The 26533-nt window shown below is 39.8% G+C and overlaps 2 protein-coding genes across 21 annotated transcripts in view; both read right to left on the reverse strand.

Annotated features, from left to right (window-relative positions):
* Positions 1-580: 580 nt before the first annotated feature.
* Positions 581-4601, reverse strand: fezf2 (FEZ family zinc finger 2). Of its 3 annotated transcripts, XM_035387580.1 has the most exons (6): positions 4424-4601; positions 3711-3892; positions 2484-3319; positions 2092-2226; positions 1840-1972; positions 581-1261 (listed from the first exon to the last, which is right to left on the reverse strand). In XM_035387580.1, the coding sequence occupies exons 2-6, from the start codon at positions 3796-3798 to the stop codon at positions 1005-1007; spliced, it is 1449 nt and encodes a 482-aa protein (XP_035243471.1). In that variant the 5' UTR covers positions 3799-3892; positions 4424-4601; the 3' UTR covers positions 581-1004. The 3 variants fall into 3 exon arrangements, with proteins under 3 accessions (XP_035243471.1, XP_035243473.1, XP_035243472.1); XM_035387582.1 differs by lacking the exon at positions 3711-3892 and having other exon boundaries at positions 4424-4600; XM_035387581.1 differs by lacking the exons at positions 3711-3892; positions 4424-4601 and adding an exon at positions 3582-3710.
* Positions 4602-15730: 11129 nt separating this feature from the next.
* cadpsa (Ca2+-dependent activator protein for secretion a) overlaps positions 15731-26533 on the reverse strand; it is a 100034-nt gene continuing 89231 nt past the window's right edge. For 15 of the 18 annotated variants that reach the window (XM_035387579.1, XM_035387573.1, XM_035387571.1 and 12 more), the window contains 2 exons: positions 18283-18387; positions 15731-17090 (listed from right to left, as the gene is read on the reverse strand). In XM_035387579.1, coding sequence (XP_035243470.1) covers positions 16914-17090; positions 18283-18387 — 282 coding nt within the window. In that variant the 3' untranslated portion in view covers positions 15731-16913. The remainder of the gene's footprint in view (positions 17091-18282; positions 18388-26533) is intronic. The other 3 variants (XM_035387578.1, XM_035387576.1, XM_035387566.1) reach the window with 1 other exon arrangement.

The raw sequence follows: 26533 nt of genomic DNA on the forward strand, positions 1-26533 counted from the left end.
GTATATATACCGTTATCTTAAAAGATTGCGTAAACCTATGTACCTAGTACATACTATTCTAATTTTTGTCTGTGAATATTTTTAAGTTTCATAACGTGGTTTGTAAGAGAATAAATTCACAATTGTTTTGGTTACTTTAGTTTACTGTTCAAGTATTTTTTATTTTATTTTTATACATTTTTTTTTTCGATTTTTCATCCCGCATGATTTTGAGGTGACAGTAGGCCTACTGCCTGGACTTGGCTCTAGTCCTATTAAGTGAAGGTACAATACTTTTAGCTATTTTTTCAAAGTTCAAAGCTAATGTTTCGTTCAGTTTTTGCTTTTAACTGAACTGTTTCGGCATCATTATTTTGAATATTCGAATATTAAGTTGTGGAACTTCCTTCAAGTAAAGGAACGGTGTAAAAAATAATAATATTTGTATCGAAACTAATCGAATACCAATCTTTACCAAAGATAAAATATGAATATAACTGACCTTTATTTTTTTTTTAGTTAGCAGCTTTATCTAAAATGGCACTAACCTCGTGATGGTATTTTTAAAATAAATTGTACCTGTAATGAATTTTCATCCCATTTTCATTTTTTTTTATTAAGGGTTAAAGATTATTTCTCAAATGTTTTCATAAATGTCAACACCTCATGCTCTTAAACATTCATTTGTTTACATATAACTTACGCTTTCACGTAGCCTATAAAACGTCTACGATTCACGTATTACAATAGTTGCTGTGAACAAGTTCTACATTACAAAACATAAAAATGCGTCCATGGAAAACATTTAAATAACATTTTATTAATCATATTATTTACAATGTAGTCCTTAAACTGTCATCAACACTTATTTTGATCGAAAGAAAAATAGATGATCTTAATTCCATAGGAGTGTAGGAGTGTTGTAGCCTAATTATTATCTGTATATAATAAATGTTCGTTAGTTATATACAGCAACACTAGGCATATTTGCGATTGTCCAAATCCAACGGAAAAAGAAATATTGCTCAGCTCTGGAGTCCTCTGGAAGAGTCGTTCGAAGCAGACAAGCAGGAATTGCTGTCGTGCAGTTTCCTTATGTGTTTCTTCAAGTCAAAGTTCCGGCAGAATCCTTTCCCGCAAGTTCCACAAGTGAACGGCTTTTTGTCATTGTGCGTGTGCATGTGGAAGGTCAGGTTGTAAATCTGGTGGAAGGCTTTGTTGCAGATTGAGCATTTGTACTGCTTTTCGCCACTGTGCGTAAGCTTGTGGTTCTTGTAGTTTCCTGAAATTACATAAGCAAATATAAACATGAGCACACAATTAATAATCTGCAACGTGCAAGGAAACAGTCACTTTCTCTTTTTTTCTTAAGGTCAGCGGTTCACAATTAAGTTACTTCAGACAAAGGAGTTCCATCCTCCAGCCTTCATTAATCAGCGCTTTGGATGTCGAAGTCAAGAAGTTGTCAAACTTTGTAAAAATCAAGAACGGCAACAACCCAAAACTGTCGGATTATGCATGAGTGAAAGGTCTGTTTCCTGACCCAGAGAGAATTTAAGAATCTTGTAAGGAGAGTTAGTTAAGGTAAAGTGACACATCATATTTAGAAAGATCTTTAAAACGCTGTCAGTGTATATTGCCAAAAACATATGTAGAAAAATTACATTTAATATATTTCAATAACAGTTTCTGTCACAACAATGCCAACTTTGACAACACTGACTATGACCGATATATAGGCTAGTATGCATTGTACTGCTGAATTATGACATTACAGTCTTTCTCGTTGCATATTTCTGTGTGTGTGTGTTATATATAACTTCAAGATAGTTTTTTTATGATAAAACTGTGACACTTTACCTTTTTGGTGGAAACCTTTTCCACAAAATTCGCAGACGAACGGTTTGTATCCAGCATGAATCCGTATGTGAGTGTTTAGTGTCGAACTCCTGTTGAAGGCCTTTCCACACTGATTACATTTATGAGGCTTTTCCTAATAAGAAAATACATTTCCGTTTGTTTCCAGCTTTTGGAGTGAAATATGAAATATATAACAATATAATAATATATAATAAATTATTTGATGTACACGAAGATGAAAATATGACTTACCTGTGTATGAATGATTTTGTGTCGGCATAACGTGCTGGCTTGACGGAAACCTTTCCCACACACTTTGCACACGAACGGTCTGGCGCCTGTGTGCACCGGCATGTGACGAGTTAAGTTATAATGCGCGTTGAACACCTGCAACAGAGAAACATTTATGCTATTTCCCCTATGTGCCTCTAATGGAGTTTAAAATTAATGGAAGCAAAGCGACCATTTTTGTTGAGTATTTTTGCTTCAAATTAAAATGTTTCGATTGTAAATATATATTTATAAATGATGTAATTGCCTTTAATTGAACCATGACAATATTTAAATAATATACCGCACGAAGATGAACATTAAAATAACTTAACAAACGAATAAATAATAATTTAATTATTTTCTTATTTTACCTTTCCACACACTTCACACGTGAAGTTCTTCGGTTTTCCATCTGTTGCGGTGTTGCTTAATTTATTGTGCGCTTTCACGCCATTTTTCTCCGAAGTTAGGCTGTGATTTTCCTTTACGATCTGGTCCAGTTGTCCGGGAAGATGTTCCTTGTGTGGATATTGCGGTGTAGGAAACTTTTCGGCTGTGGAACTGGCAAGTTTAGCATTTTCGAGCAAAAGTAATCTCTGATGTGCATTGAGGGACGCGTGCGCTTGAGAATTCGCAATGCTCGAAGAAAATAAATGTCCACTGAGTAAATCAGGATGATATGCAGAGTCCAAATAGTTGAAATAATATAGCGAGCCGTTTGTCGGCACCGCCACTGTTTGATGAATTACTTGGGGCTTTATCACTCTCGTTCCTGGCAATAGCGAATGCTTAAACCCGGAGTCCGTTTTCGTGCACACCCCACAATTGGCTTTGCACATCGCCGCAGAAGTACATATTGTCCCCCTAAAATTAGCTTTCCAAAATTCGGAGTAGTTCATCAAGGCTTTCGCTTGAAGGTCGTAGCTGAAAGGTTGAATCGGGATCATGCAAGGAATAGGTGAGCATAAGCTAAGCATCTTCTTGCTGTCTGAAATTTCCACTCCACGGCGGTCCTCAAATGCGTTTTTTGGTTCCGAAGTCTTGGACATGATTCTGTCAATGGAGAAGGCCAGCGCTTTCGGGGCGGCGGGGGTTCCATTCCTGGTCTCGTGTCTTGGGCAGGACATCACTGCTTCCAAAGGAAGAGAACTCGCCATTTTTACCGAACTTGGTGTGAGCAGCAGTTGTCTAGCCGCCCTGTCTTCTCCTGTATTCCAGAAAATGCAGGACACACATCAGTTTAATAAGCACCTTGGTTTTACAATGTCAGGCATTTACATTCAAATTGACATCTCCTTAACAATAGCATCCAGGGGTACCAGATTATTGCTCATTAACTACTACACACAAATTAACAGGACATTACAGAGCTTGTTAGAAAAAGAAAAACCCTCTAAGTTCATTCCTATTCAGCGCGTCTGAATTAAAAATCTGATAGCAAACTTGCAGCCCAAGCTGTTATGGTTTACCTTTTCTAAAGCGAAGACGGATGTATTCAAGGGTAGCTGCGTGACTACACTGTCACATTTTGGTAGCAGGCAACCTAATCAGCGCGAGATCACTGTCTCTTGTATTTAGCTGACATCACATGTACTCACTTGTATCAGGGTGACAAGGAAACGCCATCACCAGTCCAGTCCCTTCTCCCACCGCCCATTTATACGCAGCCACGGGGGTGGTATACATGACAGTTATTACAGATTATTGTTTATGTTTCTCTCCTCGAGTCCGCTTCCTCTCACCAAAGGCCAGGATTTGATCGAATATGTGTGATTTAATCCTTCAAAACATGTTTTGAACAGTATGATATGTATGCGGTATTCAGGTTCCCAAGTCATTAAAAGAAAATGTATAAGCTATAAATATGATACCCGAAAAAAGAAAATATGAAAACATGAACACATATTCAAAAATGTGATTATGATTATTGTTATTATTGTTAATAATACTAATAATAATAATAATAACAATAATAACAATAATAATAATAACTACATAGTTAATAGCTTAATATATTAATTTCGTTGCGCATAGAAGTAACCAGTTTCACTGGAAAAGTTTCAACTCGTTGTGCAGTTTAGTCTACGAAAAGGGAAAACATTGTTTTTCCTTTTGACTGTCGTTGTTATTTCGTTCTTAGGTTTAACACTGATTTAATTTTTTTCCTCCGAAATAATACAACGTTGGGTCCTTCGAAGTGTGTTTGACATTCTTAACGATGCGGATTTGGATCCTCCGGTTTGACTAGTTCCAATTTCCATTGTTAATCCTTAGGGGTGAAAATAGCTTTTCCATCCTGGTTTATACTTACTATTTGTATTATTGAGAAGGTCCAATTTCCACCTGTTTAAGGAGCAGATTGCAAGAGCAGAACCTCCCTCGTATCCTATTAAACGTTTTTCCTCCTTCACCTATTCAGAAGAACCAATTTTCCAGAGCGATTCAGAGAGCTGAGCTCCGAAAAAAAGCAGCTCTTTCACTTTTAGCCACTAAAGCACGGCGTGGAACCTGTTTTTGTGTTTTTCTGAAATAAAGGGCCGGATTAAAAAGGAAAGAAAAGACTTAGCCTGGCCAGAGGTATACCAAGCAATGAAAAGAGCCCTTTTTAAAAGAAGCATAAAAGTTTGTTGGAATCCAGAGTTTTGTGTTCTTGCTACAATGACTAGTCGCCCTCTCGGCTTTCTTCGTTTGGGGCAGCTTGAATTCATTTGTTTGCAGACAATTTCACCTGAGACGCGCAACAATTTATTTCAAAAACATTCTAAAAGATTTTTTTTCTGTCATATATAGCGCACTTCTTCATAATTCGTGTTTCCCAATTGGTTCGTAACGCTTTATGGAAGTCGGTATTCGACTTGCATGTCAATACGAACTTTCATCCCATTTTCCCAGTGGAATTTATTAAATTGAGTGCCTATTCACTTTCGACAAATACCCTACTCAGCTGAATTGAGTGTTATGTTATTAATGTAATCGTGTTGTTAATAAGATAAATCTAAAATGTACAGTGATGTGAACGACTACCCTATTCAGCTTCTTGAGAATGTACTTTTGCTACTTTGTGAGATCTGTTTTATGTAGTCCACTCAAACGAATGTGACTTAAATCAAATTGTGAGAAAAATACTAGCCTACTTGTAAAATGTATTTTTTACTCTTATTGAACTGGCGAGACACATTTTTACATGACTACTTGAATAGGTTTCTCTTTAAATTGTATTTAAAACCTGAATGTGCAATTATATTTAAAATCCCGATACACACCTGCAGTCCTAGCGACGAAGGGTTTAAAAGCCTCTCACTAATTCCACTCATATGTAAATGATCTAACTCTAATTTGAGTTTATTCAAGAATAATTACCGACTCGCCCAGACAATAAACATTGATCCTATTGCTATAACCTCACTATGGTCAGCATTTACACGTACAGCAATTAACTCAAGAAGCGATTTAAGAGTCGAGTCTGTAGTTTCCAAAGACAGGATGCAGACATAACCTGGGGATTTTCTTTTTAGATTTGCATGAAAAATGTGTTTTGTTTACAATGGTGTTTTATTCCGTTATTTTGGCTAGGTTATATACCGCCAGACGGCAATTCGATTTAGGAGTGAGATTAAACCACACTATTAACTTTGTATTTACCTTTCTTTATTTATTTGTGTGTGTGTGTGTGTGAGGGCGTGTGTGGCAACATGTAACCGGTGTATAATAGATTTTTTCTCAGTAGCCTAATATAATAGGCGAAAAACGTATATTTTAAAGCTAAATATGCTAAATGAGGGCAGACTAGTGGTGCACTATTTTCAGTTTATCAATAAATAGTTCCACCAATTTTCAGCCTAGTAGGCTACTTAACCTAAAATTTATACATCGCATTTTCTAGGCTTTCTTAAAATGTAGCCTATCAGGTAATTGAAACGACTAAATGGCCCCCTGATTTCACAGAAAAACGAAACGATACACATGTATTTAAATCATTTGATTATAACTGAAGGTTCCATTCTATCAAGTAGCTTTCTATTAGCATGTGCCTGCGCGACGTTTGTTTTTGTAATTGTTTAATCGTTACAGATGTATAACGGGTATTTGTATACTGTGATTCGGTTAAGTTAATATCAGAATCGATTTCTTAACCCCGTTCACTTAATTAGTCTGGATATGCATACTCTTCTCGTTTTTATCTCTTGCGAAATATGTTTGGGTGTGCAGGCCTGAGGTGTTTACGGTCTTTCAGTTCGTCATCATTAACAAAAACCGAGTACACCGCTAAGATTAACATTCCGTAATTTTACTTTATTAACAATTGTTAATTGATAATAATTGTCTATTAATACCCTATAATTAAACGAGCTTAGAACACACCACAGAAGTCAGAGCAGATCCGTTATAAATCCTGCCAAAATACGAAAATAAAAAAGGGAGAACCACAAACATTCCCTTGGTTTTTGGAGGTCTTTTCGTGAAGTGTGGGTGTGAGAAGCCTGCCTTACAGCTGACTCTACAGGAAGCAGGAAGTAAAGTTAACTGCGTGACCGAAGGATGGCCCTGGTGCCACAAGTGATCGCTGAGCTGTAGATGTCGGCACACCAGCCGGGTCAGACAGGCTACGAACACAGAGATAAACACACACTACAGTAGGCTCCAGATCCTGACAAGTACACCGTGCTGAAGGAAGTGGCGGGACTGCGGCAGCCAGCTGGAAAACAGACAAGAACGTCAAGATGCCATCAAGTCTGTAATCCCCTTAGCTGGTTGTTTCCATCCCTGTTCTCTCATGTATTCATTTTCAGGCAAATGATAATTTGTATTTGTGAGTTTATGAGTTTGCTTAAGGCTGGAGCACAGTGGACGCAGATGCTTTTGCTCTCTAAAGCCCAAGGAAGACATCACCCCAAATGTTCCCTTCAGCTTTGTCAAAGCCTTGAATTATGCCAATGAATGAATCGGTTTTCTTATGAAGTACCAATAAAGTACCTACTGGGGTGGACTTCAGTAAACCTTAGAATTATGAGTAAAGTTAAAGTTTGGGTAATTTGGAGGGAATGTGTCTGGACTCCCTTTAATCCTGCAATAATGGCAAGGTCTCATATCTGGGTATAATGCCACCACAGACTGAGGGAATATGCAATGTAAGTATTATTTGTGGGTTCCTTGCTTCTTTCACTGTGGTATAACAGTAATTGTCCTCTGCATTGCACCGAGTGACAATATTTCTGAATCCAAAGGAATGGCAATAAATTGATACAATTGCGTAAAACGGGAAAGTGTAAGGTACAAAATGTCTTAATGAGGTTATCAAGACAGAGAATGTGGGAAGACACATTCTATGTATCTAACACCTATACTGTAAGAAACAACTGCACACCTTTTGGCACACTTTCTTCCACACTTTGGGGCTGCTTTTCTCCCTGGAGCGTATTTAGGCATAGGTTCAATAAAGACATCAGCCCATCTGCTATCAGGTGACAAAACCAAGGTTATTGGCAGGTACTCATAGAGCAGAGGTTGATTTCTCCTGCAGTGCGTATTGAATTTGCTTACAGTCTCATTCTTATTCTGAATTTGCTAAAATCCCCCATAATTCCCCTCTTCTCCACAGATTTCAAGTTGGAACACATGGGAAAGGATGAAAACAGACTATTGCTGTGCTCTGTTTTTTATGTCTGTGGTATAATTGAAGCAGCTTTCAGGTTATTTAAAGGCAAGACCTCAATTTGGAATGTAATAGTTGAAGTCTGGAGATGAAAAATAGTTTTCCCACACTTTATTCATAATTTCGCTTGAATTTGCTGTGTTTATGTACTTCAGTGTGTGATGTGTCTGCATGGGGGGACGATACTGTGTTTTGTGTAAACAGAACCTTTCGTATTGTTAAAGGACCAGATAATTATCATTTCCGAGGAGGTGGCAACAGCCTCTGTCATAATACAGGGTGAGCCTGGTGGGTTTGTGCGCCGTTCGCTGGTGGAGGCTGAGAGCACGCCAGGCCAGCTTGCTGCAGTTGGCAGTAGCTCTGACAACTTGATATGGACTAATTGTCTTTGTCAATAGGCGTGATGCTGGCCAGCATCTCACGCTGCAGCGATACCAGTCCCCATGCTTTGCATTAGCGGTAAAGCGGCTAGTGGTGGGCTCTCACCGGCATCTGCACACGTGCAGAGGCGAGTGGGGAAGAGAGACCACGAGGGAAGTGTCGCAATTCCACGGTTGCCACTAAAAGCATTCGTCTTATTCTTTGGGGATGTGGCACTTGCTACAGTGAACCAGAGAGGAGCACTGACGGCTGAGGGCTTCTGTGCCACGCTGCCACCTCCTCGCCCCATGTCGCCAGTTGAACCAGTGTTTTGTAGTTGTCCATGACCATGAAATGCACTTTTGTACGTCACTTTGGATAAAAGCGTCTGCTAAATGAATGTAATGTAATGCCAGTTTCTGATGGAGCCAGACTGGGGTTTCTACTGAACAAAAATATGTAAATAACATTTTTGAAATGTTGAGGATGAAACTTTTCTCCTCACTGAACATTGTTTATGCACACACACACACACACACACACACACACACACACACACACACACTCCAAGAAATACATTTAAGCTTTGATTTAATTTTTCATCAGGTTTGCATCATCTGAGGAAAAGAAAAAAGTAGGTTAGAAAAGTTTAGTGGAGTAAATGGCAGTGAGGAGGAAAATCCTCCATGCCAAAGTGATGCAGCATTGCGCTGCTGTGGACAGCAGAGTTGGCTGTTTTAATGTATTCCTGAGTGGACCTTTTTGTCAGCCAGCATTTTCATCCCCAAGCTTTGTCTGAAAAAAACCTTGCTGAATTCCCTTAAACTGTCAGATCCCCTGCCTCTCACCTGTCTCTCATCACCACCTCTGCCATGCAGCCTGTCCCATTATTTCTCTTCACTTTACCTCCCTACAAGCACAGGACTCTTAGACATTTTCCACATTTCCGCATGTGTATATGTGCATTTGAAGATGTTTGTGTGCATCAGTATGTGTGTGTGTGTGTGCATGTGTTTGTGTACATATTCATTTGTGTGTCTGTTTTACGAGTGCATGTTAGAGCACCATTAATTAGTTCTGCCTGGTATGCCATGTCCAGACATGCTATTATCAGGTATTTTCCAACCCTCTTTTTCCATTTTCCCTGCTTTTCTTTGATGTCCTACTGGTGCCATTTTTAGTCCAAGCCTTTTAAACCCCCGTCTATTTTTCTGACCTTCCAAGTGCTGGAGGTTCTCCATACAGTTATTTCTGAATGGATGTGCCTTTTCAAAGAGAGGCCAGACTGTGTCTTTGATGGTGAGAACAGGAGAGTGAATGGCAGAGCGACAATAGTAAGAGGGTTGTGTGAAAGGCATAGTTATGGCGACCTCAAGACTTTTTTCCCATGTTTCCTGCCTTTAGTGCAAACAGCCCACATTTTCACCAAAGCAATGTGATCTACCAAACGGCAAGCGACTCTTCCCTAACCCCCGGTTCAGTCATGAGTCAAGTAGACTTGGGTGCTCAGACACATACATAAGGACTGCCGTTCTGTTTGAATGTGACTGCAGTACAGGTGTATCAAACTGGAACTTTGAACACGTAGACCCAATTATCGCTATGGTTCTGTTAATTCCCATTTGCCATCGTCTATTTTAAACAACCAGCTGTTGCTGTTTATGTGAGTTCTGTGCACACAATTTAAATGGGTTGTAAACTGTAGCTTTTTATAGACTATCTGCTGCTTAATAGTGTCTACTGAATAACTTGCAATAATGATTGAGGCTTTCACTAACCATCCATCCACTGCTTGTAATGTCTAAATGTAACATTTTTGATGAGAGTTAAAACATTATACCACTCAAATCAACACAGGCATCTGTAGGTGTCACTTTATACATCATATTCTATTCCTTGAATGTCCATTGGCTAAAATATATTATTTTTAAATGGCTCACCTTCAACAGTATTTGAGTGAAATCACGTTGAGTGGCCTAATAAAAAAAGATTAGATAGTAGATAGTTTTAGTATGGATACTGCAACATCGTATGGGTGTGATGCAGTGATTCTGATTTCCGAGGCTTTTCAAATAAGAGGTGAAGCTTCTGTGATTTCTCTGTAATGCCAAATAGAGATGTTACAGTCAAATATTTGTGTGAGATTGCTTACAATCGTAAGCTATTCTTTTCATGGAAATGATCTGAAATTAATCAGTCTGGTTGCATTTTGTTCTTAAGGCTAAGATAAGAAGGATGTGGAAAAGCAGAAAAAAAAACATAAGAGGCTTTTGGCTGGCTTTATTAAAAAGGTTTGACATACCTGCTTTGTTAAATAAGAGGTAATTCTGACACTTTTGTCACGCAAAGCAACAAGCTGAAATCTGGAAACCTGAGCTTCTTGTGTTCACTTACGTTTGCTGCATGCACTTAAAAATATGCTTATGTGTTCACCCCATGTTGTGAATGTCATTTTGGAGTTGAAAAGGAGCGATAAACTAGAAGTTTATGATAAATGAATGCACCGACCAGCCGGCCATTGGTATTCTTTATTTGTCCAGTTTTCTGTCTCCTCCTTTGTACACCCGTCTTTAAAGTAGCATGCTGCTTTTGATATGGGAATATAACACTTCCTCACTTTAACCCCTGATTGCATAAATATGAGTGTTAGGCTGAGGCCAGCTCTGGCTGTGTCAGTCAATTGAAGAATCTTCTATTTGGATACTGTTATCATTCCTATTTCCCAGCCTGATTGAGGCTTAAAACCCAAAGCAGCTCAGATCGTGCTAGAATAAATCTCTTCTTCCATTAATCTGTTGCTGTACCCTCTCTCTTGCAAAATTGTTGCATCGTGGCTGGGTTTATAAGGAAATTAAATATATGATATCTGAGCCACACATGTCGGATTGGATGTTGAGATATCCTTATTTTTGATTGTCTATAAATCAGTGAGAAATGCCACCATGGCAGAAAGTACATGCTGACAATTAGGGCCCGATCGTCTTCCTGAGTAACACATTTTCAACTGTGGAGCGCTCTCGTTTGTCTGAACACGGAAGGAAGAAATGGTATCGGGCTTGATTTGAAAATATCTGTAGAAGAAAGTATATCCTTTGCCCTTTATTGTATCTGTCCAGGTCTCAAATACACTTGATGTCTGTAAAAAATAAATAAATAAATCTGTAAATTGTGTGGTGCGACAAGAACCAACTTTCCTTTAATTAATTGCATAAAGGCCTCCTGAAGCCATATTTAATTCATTTATAATTCTTATATCTGAATGTAGCTTCAACTCATAATATAATGCAAATTTCATACCGGAGGGAAATTGATTTGTTCCGACCTACTTCATTGACATTGAATAGCAGAAGGAAAACAGCTTTAGACGTCAGTTAACAATACAATATAACCCTGAATAAGTCCTGGGCGCTGTGACAACGCTATTGTAAGGGGAGCTCCAAACAATACTTGATTGAATTTGATGAATTCAATGGAAAGGATTGATTCTGTGCTGTGAATAAAAATGTTAGATTAGTGTTACAAAGAACTCATCGATACAAGCATAATGCCCGGTAACGTGCTATCTGCATCTGTCCTGCGTTACCCTACCATAAACCCCAACGTGAGTAAGGCATAGGCACCATTACAATAACAACATTTCAGCTCGCCAGAAGCCTTATTCTCATGGAGTCGTCAGCTCATCACAACGCTAACTTTAGTGACCACCCCTTCTCTGAAATTGGATTTAACACTAGAATACCAAATCATCGTTCTTTTCCCACATTTGTGTAAAACAACATTTTTTTTTTTAATTTTCCCCTCTTGAACCAATGTAAAACAACATTTTTTTTTTTAAATTTTCCCCTCTTGAACCAATGAAAATATCCCCTCTTCATATAATTTGTGACTTTATTATATGTAATCCCCTGACATTGCTGGTATCTTTGTCTTAGGCTGATTTGTTTTTGAGATCTTTGAATAATTTTAATCTGCTTGGGGCGTCTCTGGATATCATCTCTAACCATTCTTCCAATCTCCTTCTGTCCTGTAATATAACCTCAAAAGATAAGCTATGTTTTAATCCAGTGCTGTAATCCTTGCTTTTTCTTGAAGAAATGTTTTCTTTTTTTGTTTTCTTTTGGGGTGGGGGGGGTGTGGGGGGTTCACAGTGGGAAAGACATTGTAAAGCAGGAATGATTATTTCTCCTTACACACACACACACACACACACGTATGTATGTATATATATATACATATATATAAGTACAAACATTTTTCACAATTCCTACCTACAATAACACAAAGAGATGAGTTTTACTTAAAAATAATTTTAGACACAACTTTCCTCAAAATAGCCTCCTTTGGCTTTAATTACAATTAAATGATTTCCAAGTCTATCCAATCATTTTGCAAAGTGGAGGGAGATGGAGGGGTATTTAAATTGAATGAAATCTTTTTTTTTTTTAAATTGCAAAGAAGCGTAAGATTTCCAAGTGCAGTGTTTCATACACACTCAAAAGCATCCAGCTGATGGGCAGTAAAGATCAAGAGGCAGAAGACAAATAGCTTGTGTTGTCTAGCAAAAGAAGCCGTCATAAAACTGCACCACAACTATCGTAAGAAATCAGTGCAACTAAAGAGAAGCAGTTTCCCCTAATGACAGTGAAATGGCTATTACGATCTGTTGGTTAAAAGTATGTGTATCTGCCCCTGAAAATCTTAAGCTTCTTTGCAATTTCTTGCTGGGAATAACCTTGCCACAAATATGTTAACTTGGCTTCACATCTAGACTCCTCCTCCTTTGCCATATTTCTATAGTGCATATTTTACACTACAGGCCAATGGTATTTGGCTGTGGTTTAAAAAAACTTAAGCTAGATAACATTTCAGTTAATTTAACTACCCATCCACCTTCCTCCAACCCCTCTACCTCCTGCTTTGCAAAATGATTGGATAGACTTAACAATAATTAGTTTCATTGTAATTAAAGCCAAACAAAGTTTGAGAAAAGTAACGTGTAAGATTATTTTAAAGTAAAACTCGTGTTTGTGTTACTGAAATTGAAAAAAAAAAAAGTTTAAAAAACCATATGGCCTAATAATTTTGGCATGTACAATACCGTGAGCTCCATAATGTTTGGGACAAAAACGTTTTTTCTTCATTTGTCTCTGTACTCCACAATTTTTATTATTTTAATGAAACAGTTCACAGGTAGTTAAAGTGCTCATTCTCAGCTTTTATTTAAGGGTGTTTGGTTTCACAATGTAGAATTTACAGTGCTTTTTATGCATAGCCCCCCCCCCCTCTCCCACATTTCAGGGCATCATATTGTCTGGGTCATATTAATATTATGTAAATTAAACAAGTCATGTTTAATGTTTAGTACTTTATCACATGCAAATGTCCTTTGACTGCTTGAAGTCTATGACCCATAGATATCACCAGGTGTATCTCTGGTGATGCTCTGCCAGGCCTGTATGCAGCAATCTTTAGCTATTGCTTGTTTTGGGGGCTTGTTGCTTTAAGCATATAGGCAGCAGTGTAGCACAGTGGGTAAGGAACTTGGCTTGTGACCGAAAGGTTCGATTTCTGGGTAGGTCACTGCCGTTGTACCCTTGAGCAAGGTAGTTAACCTGAATTGCTTCAGTATACAGTATATCCAGATGTATAAATGGATACAATTTTTAAAAAAATGCTATGTAAATGTTGTGTAAGTCACTCTGGATAAGAGCATCTGCTAAATGCCTGTAATGTAATGTAATGCATATGAAATATCTGTTCATTTGGATTCAGATCGGGTGAATGACTTAGCCAGTTTAGAATTTTCTAGTTTTTAGCTCTGAAAAACTTTATTGCTTTAGCAGTATGTTAGGGGTCGTTGTCTTGCTGTAGGATGAAGTGCCATCCAATGTATTTGGTTGAACTTGAGCAGATAAGAAGCTTCTGTACACTTAAAAAATTAATTCTGCTACTGCCATCAGCATTTACATCATCAATTAAGGCAAGTGAGCCAGTATCTGTGGCAGCCATACGTGCCCAAACCATTATGCCCCCCCACCACCATGTTTTGCAAATGGGGGGGGGGTGTCATTTGGCTCTTAGCCAGTTCCTTTTGGTCTCCACACTTTGCTCTGAAATCACTCTGATACAAGTGAGTCTTCATTTCATCTGTCCAGAAGACCTTTTTCCAGAACTCTGCAGGCTCTTTTAGGTACTTCTTAGCAAATGGTAAGCTGGCCATCCTGTTTTTGTGGCTAACTAGTGGTTTTTCAGTGGCTTTCAGTGTAGCCTCTGCAGTTCTGTTTGTGAAGTCTTCTGTGGACATTAGGCACTGACACATCCTGGCCTGCCTCCTGAAGAGTGTTTCTGATCTGTTGGGCAGGTGTTTGGGGTTTTTCTTCATTATGGTGGGAATTCTTCAGTAGAGGTCATCCTTGGCCCACCAGGTCCTTTGTGATTACTGAACTCACCAGTGTTCTTTCTTTTCAGTGATGTTCCAAACAGTTGATTTTGGCACGCCTGTGTTCCTGACTGTTCATTTTTCTTATTTCTCAGCCTAATGATGGCTCCCCTGACTTTCATTAGCACAGCTCTGGTCCTCATGTTGGAAAATGCCAATAACAGACTCCAAAGGCAATTAAAAGGCTAAAATCAAAACTGAAAGCTCTTATACCTTACCCCAAGGAAGCTACTGAACACACCTGACTAATGAGAAACGACTGTGATGTCATTTGTCCCAAACATTATGATGTCCTGAAATGGGGGGACAATGTATAAAAACTGCTGAAATTTCTACATGCCAAAAGCATGTTGAAATTGTATTTAAAAAAATATGTATGTATAAAAATATTCTTAAATAAAAGTTGAGTATGTGCACTTTACCCATGTGTGAATTGTCTCATTACAAATCTAAAATTGGGAAGTACAGAGCCAAATCAAGAAAAAAAAATGTATTTGTATATAGTAGATTGTGGTTTGTGCAATGATAATGTGCTTTTACCATTTCTATGCTTATTTCCTTTTTCCTTTAGAAATGAAAACTGGCATATTAATTAACTTCCACAGTTATAGTATACAAATTATGTTTCCTTCTTTTATTTGCATCTGATGATCATTTTTCCATTTCCAAAAGCAGTGCTCAATGAAACAATTTGTTTTAGAATTACAGTGAATTTCAGTCTCAAAACAGGAAATGGCACAATCCCATCATGTATCCATAAACAATGCAAACCATCAGAATGTTTTGCGTATGTTAAAATTCAAAAAGTGGTATAATTCTGTTAAATAAATAAATAAATAATCGTCCTTAAACAAAGAACATGCATGCAATGCATTGCTGCTTGTATTGTTTCCTAAAGACCTGATTATGCATTCACTTAGTTAAAGCCAGATTTTATGGATTCTGGGGGTAAAATAATACATATTTGCTCAAATTTAGAGAAACAAGTACAAGGTGATTTTTGGCTATTTTGGCTATGCTTATGGCTAGAGTAGCTATTGAATCCATTATGGCATAATTACTGATTAATTGAATTGAACTTCTGGTAATAATAACCATTTGGCATGCCAGTAGAATCAATCTTGTGGATGAGACTCTTCATAGCAAACAAGACACAAATGGAAAGGTTGATATTTGTACAGTTATTTTTATTCAGAGGCCACAGTTCTTGCATATTACAACTGTAGGCTTTCATAAGGCAGAAGCAAGATGAATCCACCAGCTACTTTAACAGAAAGGAAAGCTTTTAGAGAGGGTGGGGTGTCTGTGACATGCAGATACTTCTCAGAAGGCAATGTACAGCATTGTATGTACAAAACAATAGTGGGACAGACCGGAGTTCCAGACATCGCATACTACCCATATACAAAATAATAATAATTAAAAAAATCAGAAACATACAATAATTTCCAGGAATGGCTAAAACGAGACATAAATAAGATACAGGAACATGTATATATATTTTTTTTGTTTACCTTTGTATAGGTTATGTAAAAGTGCTACTTAACTAAAAAAAAATGTAATAATTTAGAAATTGAAAAAAGTTCTAAACCATAAAAAATGTCACGGATGATGTCCAACGAGATATCACAATGGAGCCATGAATATATTGCATTTCTAAAAATACCAACTCATTTCAATAAAAAAATTGTCTTGACAACGTGTTTGAGAACAGTGATTCCAGAGAATGTCGACTTGAGTAATGACATAAACTGTGAAAGGTACAAGAACGCTCGAAGTGTGCAGGTGATGAACACAGTCATTTTACCATTTCATAAACTTAAGTACAGTGGGTGTTTTGTATTTTCAGCAGGAGGCATCCACTTAAAAACAAATGATACAAACAAAAATGTATACACTTATCTCCACAACAATGTACCATCAACGTATGTACAGTACATTAAAGAAGCGCCATATAGGTTTGCATTTAACAGGGACACACCTAGCAGAATTCCTAAGTATCTCACTCAACATTGTCAAACAAATGGTACTCCATATTGCTTAGGAACATATAGAAACAAATTTCGAAATCACTTATTCAAAGATTGGCGCTAACCTTATAACACCTAAAATGTTGATCTTTTTTGCCATTATTATTATTATTATTATTGTTGTTGTTGTTGTTGTTGTTGCCATTTATTAATTTATTTTTTTACTATTCTTTTATTGTTTATTGTTCCTTCATGGGCATTTAGACCTGACCGAAAAAATAAATAAATGAAAATTCTAGAGTGGCTAACTGAACAACGGAGTTGGTATACATGCATTGGTTACGAGGCTAAGTCGAAGGTGGGCACCGGTAGTGATGCGCTAGTCATCGTCCTCGTCCTCCTCATCGCTGTCCCTCATGGATATCCCTTGCATGCCACCTTCTCTGACCGAGGCGGTGGCCTCCTCAAGCGTCAGGCGGTTTCGCACCGTATCGTACATCTTACTGTTCAGAGTGGAGTCCAGCACACCTTGCAGCCGGAAGTCCCGGTACTTTTTCTGAATGTAAAATTCACATAAAATACAAAGTGTAAAAATGAGCACACTGACATGGAACATAAACCGTATGACACTGTTCATTTAAATGTTCTAATGGGAGATTAGCCGCAGCGTCATTCCCCGTTACCTGTAAAACCAATGGGAACAGTACAGCTGGCTAAAGCTGCATGACCATTCCATGACTGGTTCCGTTTTCATTTACAGCTTTTAGTTTTTTTTTATCAGGAAAACTACTGCGGACTTCGAACCCACGCTTTGCTCCATCCGTTCTGGACTCGGTAGCACCCAGTAATATTTTAATAGCTTTTTAAAGCTACAGGAACCAGTGCAGCGATGTGGATCCAACTCCTCAATCAAATGAACAAAAAATAAACAGATGACGCAATACTTCCCGGGCCTGCTCCAGCTCGCACAACAACAAGATCACACTGAAATATTTATCATGTCGCAGGGTATGAAAACGAGGGTTTTCGGGGCATGTGAAGCCACCTCCCTGACCCTGCTTAGCAAGTGTACGCGGTACTCCTTCCAGGAATAATTTGGATCTGCATCCGGTAAATGATTTTGGAGCATCATGGCACCTTGACAGCTGGGAGGAGACATGTTCATTTTGCAGAGAGAGGCTCCACAGGATCTACGGGGGTATATTCACACCTGGGGGGTGGATGAGCAGTTACAGCAGGGTCTACTCAGTTTCAGCCCAGACTCGCTCTTTACCCGACTGACAAGTCGGCTATTTGAACAGTGTAACGCGGCTATTGTGCTATGCTAGTACCAGACATTATAGTCTGCTTAGTTGTACATGCTTTTTTATTTGTAGTAAATTCACCAGGTGCCTTGACTTATTATAATTATATGGAACAGTCTTACGTTCCCAGATGACTTCATCTACCTCCATTGATCCAGTAAGGCTCACTTTCTTATATGAACCTGGATCCAAATACCAGAGTGCATCTACTGCATCTAAAGGAAATGTATATCTTCTGGGGTCATATCCTTCTAAAGCCCATTTACATAGCAGAGCTGCTAGAATTTAATGAAAGAAACTGAGATTTAAGGCTCATTTGTTCAAGTATGCTAGAGCAGTCCCCACTGAAGATGGGAACATCTCAGGCTCCAGGTTCAGGGTATCAGACCCTGAGACCATTACTCCATTCAGTGGCCCTCATAGGAGGGGCCATCTCTGTGTTACCTTTACAATCCTGATGAGAATTTTCAGCTGGTAGACATGGAGCTGTAGGTCCATGCGGTCAGTGAGCCAGGTGCCCAGTAGATTCATGGTGCTGGTGTACCATTGCTGAAACACAGATAAACAGGGTTCTCCAGAAAAACAAACAGGCACACACAAATGCAGACCGCTTCCGGCAAAGCAGCACATCTGTGGAAAAAGGCAGTAGACCGTGAGGTTTTCTTTGAACAAATTTTTCATGAGGACATAAAAAAACAGACAAACAAACAAAAACATTTAACAACAGAACTGTACCAAGCTGTTTACGGTTTAACATTCTGCAGCAATACAACAGATGGAGAAATTGAGCAAATTATTTTTAAATGTGGTTGTCTGCTTCATAGGCACTGGAGACAAACAGCCATCCAATTTCCACAGAAAATCTGTGTTGTGATTAAACTGATCTTGTGGTGGGGGGGGGGGGGGGGATTATTTTGAGTTTTTGAATTTGCGCTAGACAATATTTGGAAGGGCCGTCATGAGGCAATAGTGATGGGACTTCAAAGGAGAACGCTGTTATGCATTTTATTAACTTTTATTTCCACCAGTGACATTGGTGCACAAGGGAATTGGTTGTGTCCTGTCAGGACTGGTGTGGGAGTTTGGCACAGGAAATGGAGGATAAGGGTCCTCTCCCTCAGCATTGTGCACCTCTCAGGCAGCTTCCTGTCACCAAAACAATCATCTCAACAGTTACCAGGCATCACGGTCCTCCATGGCCCGGTTAATTGTCAGAACTGAATCCGATCAAACACTCTCATGGCTACGAGATGCTGTCCTGTAGAGCTGTTCGCTAGCAGCCTGCAGTACTCCAGGATCAGTCTCCGCAAACATCCCCCAAAGACAGCATGTCTGAGCAGTGGCCCCGCTAAGTTTGGTTGTGTAACTTCACGCTACAGGAAGCGCATTAAATCTGCCCTGCTGATGGCCATGTTGCCTTTGCTGCAGCCTTCATGAGCTTGCAAATGACAGGCGCTTCAGACACTGGCATTTTTAGGTCTGCCTGCTGCACCGTGACACACTCCCAACACAGAATCCTTCAGCTGAAGATATCTGAAGATATGAGGGAGCATCAAAGTCCATATTTAAATCACACGTACAGCCTCCTGTTTTTCATATATTATCCTATTAGAGATGAAGAGGTTTCATGGTACTACTATATATGATGATTTTAATGTAGGGGCCATGGGCCAGCCTGTTTAACCGTTTTATGTAATACTATGATTAATACTGTTATCTACTGATTATTTACGTCATTTATACATGAAAAAGTCATGTCCCTTTGTATATATAGGCTGCGATTGTGTGTAATGAGGCTCCCATACTGTATGTACACAGTATTGCTGGAGACGGGGACGACTGGTGGATATGCCGCTGCCGTAGCGACGGGCTGCAATGCGAGGGCTCTCTGGCGGTACCGACGGGGTGACTCATGATCTGATTTGGAGCGGGCGGGCGGGCGGGGAGGCGAGCGGGTGAGCTCGGCGCTTTCCTCGCCCCCTGTGCCTGTGAAAGTGCCTACAGCAGTGCTGCGAGACCCCCATGGCGAGGCCAGACCTGGAGCGGCTGCACTCTCTCACACATTCTCCCAGATCTCAGGAGAGCACAGCGCAGCGCTAACCTCTAATGGCCTAGTAGCACAAGCCTCTCCAGAGAGGAGGGAAATGACACAGCGGCCTGCTTTGGCCCAAGCACCAACTGACGCCAGTCTGCTTTTTTTCAACACAGTGGTTCAAGCACACACATTTTCGTTTTACTTAATAGTATTTCATACTGGCATATTCTTTTGCAATATTCCAGAATCACAGGTCAACAGTTATTTACAGTAGTAAAATAAAAAAATGCACTGTATCCAAAATAATAATGGTATAAAAATGGTGGCTGTTGTGAATAACCTTTCATTCTCATTAAAATTTTGAATATTCATTACAACATATTTTTCCTTGAATAAAAGTAGGTATTTTATGAATCAAAGAAAAAGATACTATCTGTCTTCAAGTAAAAATGCTATCATTGACAAATCTTTACTTGCTTATACAGTAGTGCTTGTCTTTGTTCAGGTTCTTCTGCAGAAAAGACATCAACATAAGTGTTTAAAAGCAATTTTGCCACATTTGGTTTGCTTAAAAACTTTAAGTTTTAATATTAATTTATATCCTTAATATCCAATTCCTTTCAGTTTTGAGAATTACAATCCTGATTTTGCTTGATTAGTAAGACAGGCCTGTAAATAAACTGAGCACTGAAATTTCTGAGATGTTGAGGTTGATTTCAGGTCTTTGCCTTGGTATTTTGTTTTTGATACTTTGGCGCAATTACATTAGCAAAATTAAAAATGTTCTAGCACACATTAAAGCTTAATTGCACAGCTTTTATCCAGTATTAAAAAAACAAACACTCATTGTCTTCATTGAACTTCTGCAACGCAGGCGGGAGAACTTTTTTTCCATAAAATATTGATAATTTTCCACAACAATTCCCCATTGCCTGTTGTGTATTATCATTCAGCCTATTATTCAGCTTATTATCATTGTCCTATTTCTTGATTTCCTGTGAAAAGTGTGATACAAATTGAATGTAATATTCCCATAAATCTTTATTTTTATTATACATTTCTGAATTCTTAATTTCAATACTTTTATATTTTTATGAACTTTGCCATAATTTAGAAATTACTAGCTAAAATTTGCATTTCAACATTTTGCACATGATATTTGTATCAAAATGCACAGTGTATTTTGCTCAGAAAAATAATGTGTACACATTTTAAACCCTTGTCTAGTGAACACATGCACTTTCCCATGTTAACTTAAGAAATACAAATGTCCACGAGTGTAATACATGCAGTAACACATGTAGCAGCATGTAGTCTGCAAAGCCTATTGGGCCTTGCTGTGTTGCTCTTAATCCACCCCATACATTTCCTTGTACACACAGGAAACAATCCACCAGATGCCACTTCCTCTGTATCAGGAATATTTGACAACTGTGTAAATATGTGGATTTTGGTTAGTTGTATATTAAAAAAGTAGAATACAATCACCAGCATTGAAAACTGCATTAGAAATTGTGAGGGGAAAAAAGATATTGAACAGTCAGAGTATTGTCAACATTTAGCAAAATAAAAAATGTGCATCATAGTCAGAACACCAAATCAAAAAAATTCTTTGTCAGCCAGGAATCGAGAAATAGATTATATTTGGCTTGCTAGCTGGCACTACTAACATTATTGACAGCTAACATTTCAGGACCTCTCCTGAGACTACATTTTTTCTTCTTATCACACGTTGTGGATTTGAGTCTCTCGTTTCAGTGCAACACTCTCCGCTATCACAGCAGCTCCTGAGAGGCATCAAACGGAGCTGGGATCACATCCCTCTGAGGAAAGGTTTACGTGGACGGCAACGTGCGGCTTGTCAAATGAACAGTGGTGGAACCTGAGCTTTGTGTTTTGGAGCAAATTACAAAGTAGGATTACTTGCCAATTGAGTTATTTTTTCTTTTCTTTTTTTTTTTTTGTAATATAGACTAGCAAGAGTCGTGCTGTAGCTGTCAGCCAAACAGGCGTAATATAGCTCTGAATATATAATGCAATAAACCCATGTGAATAATTCTGTGATAATTTAACGAGTTGTGTCTGATATTAGTTGTAAAATGGTTGGGTTCCTGTGTGTGTAGGTGGAGGGAGGCTGCAGTGTCATGACACGCACACACATGAACATCTGCAGCCCACCCCCCTTTGTAGCGAGAGCTGAGAGGCTCTGCGACCTCCTGCCCCCCCGCCTTGAACCCGGTGTTCGCACTCATATCTGACATGTTACAGGAAGCCACAGCGCCTGGCAGGGGGGCAACAAACAGAATTCAGCGCAACTCTGCACCCCCCTCAACACACACACACGCACACACGTACATGCATGCATACATGCGCACGCACAAATACCCACGTTTACACGGACACATGCATGCGCACACACACACAACCACACATGCACGCACACGCGCGCGCACACACACTACTATTCCTTGGCTTTGGAACACCTGAAGGTGTTGCGCTCCTCTTTCAGGAGCTGGGCGGTGAGGGGTCAGCCGTGGGCTTTTGTGTGGGCAAAAAAAAAAACAAAAAAAAAAAACAAAAGCAGGAATGCCGGAGAAGGGGCGGAGCCGTTGGTGGGGGAGACGGGGATTACAAGCAACCTGTGACTCTGCCTCTTTCTGCCCTCGCTGGTAGTTTTTTGTGTGCAAGTCAGCGCTACACAACAGATTGGGACTGGTTGGTAAGGCCTGAGACTGTGCAAGAGTGTCCTGCTGAGACCCAGCTGTGCTTGCAATTAGCAGGAGGCACGGAATGATGATTGTTGTAGAGGCTGATGGAAATGAGAAGTGACAAGCTCTATAAGGGAGGCCACTGTGGCAGGGATCCAGTGCTGCAATACTTTTCCTTTCTTTTTCCTCCTCCCTCTTCTTATTTATTTATTTATCTTTTTAACATCCAGTACTCAGTAACCATTACAGAGTTGGGCCATTTTTTGGCCGGTGACTGAAGGCACTTTTGGTACCTTTCTTGGAAAACCGCAAAGGAGCGGTTTGTGTGTATTTTGTCTTTCTTTGAAAGGCTTTCCCTTTTCTCCCGTCTCCTCGGTTTTTTTTGTTTTTTTTTTTTAGGTGAGAAGGCTCGCCCCGCTATTTAGCAGCAAAACGGGCCCTGCGTGTCCTGCTGGCTGCCGGGCCGCGGTGCAGAGGGGCAGATTAGGCCCCAGCGGGAGTCCCCGCGGAGGACCCAGGGGTTGAGAAGTCTTTAAATCTGAGTACAAGACATTTTACACATCTGACAAAGGGACGGAGTAATCCTACCTGCCAGCTTTTCACTGCTGCTGTTTGTCTATTATTACGTGCTTTATTGCTCATGAGAGGAAGCCCATTGATGACGGAACTCAATTACCATAGTAACTCACACCGGTGACCCTAGTCCTGCGTCCATCTCCGTTCTGCAAGGGACCATCCACGCAGAGGAAATCTTTTAACGGCGAATCAATCCTACACTTGTACCCACACTGCATACCCTCCTGTTTTCTCCCTCTGAACCAGTACTGTTTAGAACAGGGCTTCTGAATAGAGGTACTGAATTAAAGTTTCAGGCCCAGCAAGACTATGGGGCTTCAAACTGCTTTGATTGCACTACTGGGACAAAGGAGGCTTTCACACGGTTCAGTAGGAAAAATCCTCATTTAACTGCCAAATCAACAGCCTTAAAGCGAATGATAAAATCTTAAAATTATTTATCTTGCATTTATGACTATAAAACAAAATAAGCCTATAACACAAACCAAAAAAGACAAATATTCCTTATTTTTGGACAAACTATAAAGATGGTTACATTAAGAATATTGTTTGTGGATATTATTGTGTGCACGTGCATTTGTTGAACTGATCACAGCGTCCCAACTAACACCATACAAAAACACAGACAAAAGACAAAACAAAGACAAAAAAAAAAGAAAAAGGAAAAAAAAAAACTGGTTGTGAGAAACTACACCACAGAAATAGTGGTCAGCACCGTGTCATTGAGGGAACACACAATGACAAAAAAAAGCTTACTAAAAATGAATTAGCGCTCAGCGAAGTGAGCTATTCTCTTCACAATAAAACGCTTGCAGCCGGATTCAGACGCGCAGAATAAGAAATAAAACACTTGTGGGTTAAGGCTATAGAGTGGAGCAAAATGAAATAAGCCAGCGAGCACTTGAGATTCACACTGAGTGCGTGAATGGGGCGACCTCAAAAGGTGAATGGCTTGCCTTTTGGGACCAATTTGTCTCTTTTCACTCTTTCTTCCTGCTTCTCCGCTGACAGATGTACAAAGGCGGAGCCGCGCTGAGTCGCTCATCTACATGCGCCGGCGGCAGCTGTCACTTTTGTCAGACAAGTTAATCAAACAAATGCCACCATACCTCCCTTTCCATAGGGAGAGAAGCACATTACTGGGCGGCCCACAGAGCAGCTAAACTTCACCTCGCCGGGCCCACAGACCTCACCTCTTCCACCGCCAACAGGGGAGGTGCTTAAAATTTGAGTGAGGACTTCATTTAACACAACCACCCCCCCCCCCCCCAAATCCCAAAATTTAGTCATCTGTCTTTTTAGTAATATGTATATATTTTTCCTACAGCACTTATTTCTTTGCCTTGATGTTTGTGTTTTTATATAAATGTCTCAGGTCACTGAGAGGCACGATATAGATTTTTATGTGTTTCTTTTTCCTCAGTAATTATTGAAAACTTAAGCAGCTTAAAATGCCCAGGAGCTTTATTAGAAGAAAACAAAAGCTTTAATATGTACTGAAAGAACGCAGTTGATGTACCTGTTTTTATCTTTAGTCTTTTTTTCTGACCTACTACCAAGCAGATTATTTGTCCAAAGCCTCTTTTGACTATTGGTTTATTTCCACCTAAAGAGATTATTAAATGGCAAGAAAGAAAATAAGAGGGCATCAATGTACACTATTTCAGAAATAATGTGACATATAATGGTTTTATATAGGCTCCTATTTTTGCTTTAGAAAAAAAAATTGATTTTAAAGATTACAATGCCATGCACCAGATGTTATTTTTTTCACTGAGCTAAAAAGTGTTTTACACAAATATTCCCAAAGGTGTTGTCCTTTCAGATTATAATTCCTTCAGACTGGTTTAAAAAATAATTCTTGAAAAGAGATTGTCTTTGAAAACAGGCATATCTATAATGCTTTTGTTATTTACTGCACTTGTAGAATAATGCAAATCAATAAATATATAAAATGAAAATAATTACTTTTTAATACTAATGTTAATGTCCATTCAACAACAAGGTGTGGAGTGAGAGAGAGTAAATAGACATCTTTTTGATGTCCATCTTGTTAGACAAGTGAATCAATAGGAAATGAATGATAATAAAAATGTTTTTGAATTTTAGGATAATTTTATGAAATTAAACTTAATTGCAGGTGGTGAAATGTGGTTTCGTTTTGGTACCAAGAACTTTTTATTCGTTTGATGTCTCTACGGCTCTCCTGACCCAGCACATCCAAACCCAGAGCTGCAGCTCGGATGAGTATATATAGCACCCAGCACAGTACCCTTCTGCTTTAGAGACATATAAATGGGGAATCAAAATCAATTTACTTGTCTAAGCAAGCCAGAGAAACTCGGTCTACAAATCATTCCAACTGAGCAGGGGGACTCTCAAGCCGGGGTTTAAGTTTTAAATGAACAGTCAACCACAGGGAGAAAAGAAGTGAATCGATACTCTTATTCAGTGACTAAAAGGTACGTTCTTGAGCACACTTAGTGAGGATTGAAAATCCGAGGCACAGGGAAAAGCGGTGCATTGATATACAGCCGCGCCTCTGTTCGTGGCAGAGTCTTGGAGAGAGAAGTCTGGGCACGGCGCGATTCAGAGACAAAGGCGTACCTTCAAGTGCTGGTCACTTTAAAACCTCACAGCGGGCGTCCAAAAGCGACCGCGGCGGAAAGAGCAGATATGTATTTACAGCTCCTGCTCGGAGGAGCCTGTGTGGGAGAGCCGGCATTAAAAGCTGAGCGGCTTGCGAGCGAAGCTAACTCCGCGGACGGGCGTTTCAGGCTGACCCGCGGCCGCCGGCCTGCGAGCGTCAACTTTGCATGTGGGCTGAAGTTGATTAAACTGTTCACTTGGGTTTGGCGGCTGCGCGGCTAAGTGTCTGAGACAGTGAAGTGGTATTGCAGGTCTGGGGCTGTGCAGACCCCCTCACACCCCCCCTTCCCCCCCCCCAGATCACGGGAGGGAACCAGCTCGCCGGCGCCCGGCCCGCACCGCCACCCGATTAAACGCTCCCTCCGTCACGAGCGCAATCCCGCCAACCTGATCACCGCCAAGGTCAACGGAAATGCTTCAAATCAATCAATGAGCGCTTAATCCCCGGGAGGCAGATTAAGTGTATAATTGACCCGCGTAATCCCTGCGTCCGCGGCCCGGCGGCTCGCCTTGGCGCACTGCCTCGACAGAAAGCCCTGCGTATCGCCGCCGCGCCGGGTCTGACCGCGGCCACAGAGACGGCTTTTTTAATCACTGATCTCCGGGCTGCCTGCTCTAAGGAGATGAGCCTGTGTTAAGCACAGCTGTTTTAATCCTCATCTCCTCGGCTGTTCTTTCAAGAACTACAAGGGAGGGGAAAAAATAAATTAATTTTGTTCCCCGCCCC

Source organism: Anguilla anguilla, chromosome 13, assembly GCF_013347855.1.
Source record: "Anguilla anguilla isolate fAngAng1 chromosome 13, fAngAng1.pri, whole genome shotgun sequence".
In the NCBI taxonomy this organism is placed as follows: Eukaryota; Metazoa; Chordata; class Actinopteri; order Anguilliformes; family Anguillidae; genus Anguilla; species Anguilla anguilla.

Bases quoted from the DNA above. Each gene is read 5' to 3' on its own strand.
- fezf2 (XM_035387580.1), bottom strand. From the start codon at position 3,798: ATGTATACCACCCCCGTGGCTGCGTATAAATGGGCGGTGGGAGAAGGG. The intron at 1,973-2,091 runs GTAAGTCATATT...TTTTCTTATTAG, and splicing joins ACAAAATCATTCATACACAG to GAAAAGCCTCATAAATGTAA. The intron at 1,262-1,839 runs GTAAAGTGTCAC...ATGTAATTTCAG, and splicing joins AAAAGGTTTCCACCAAAAAG to GAAACTACAAGAACCACAAG.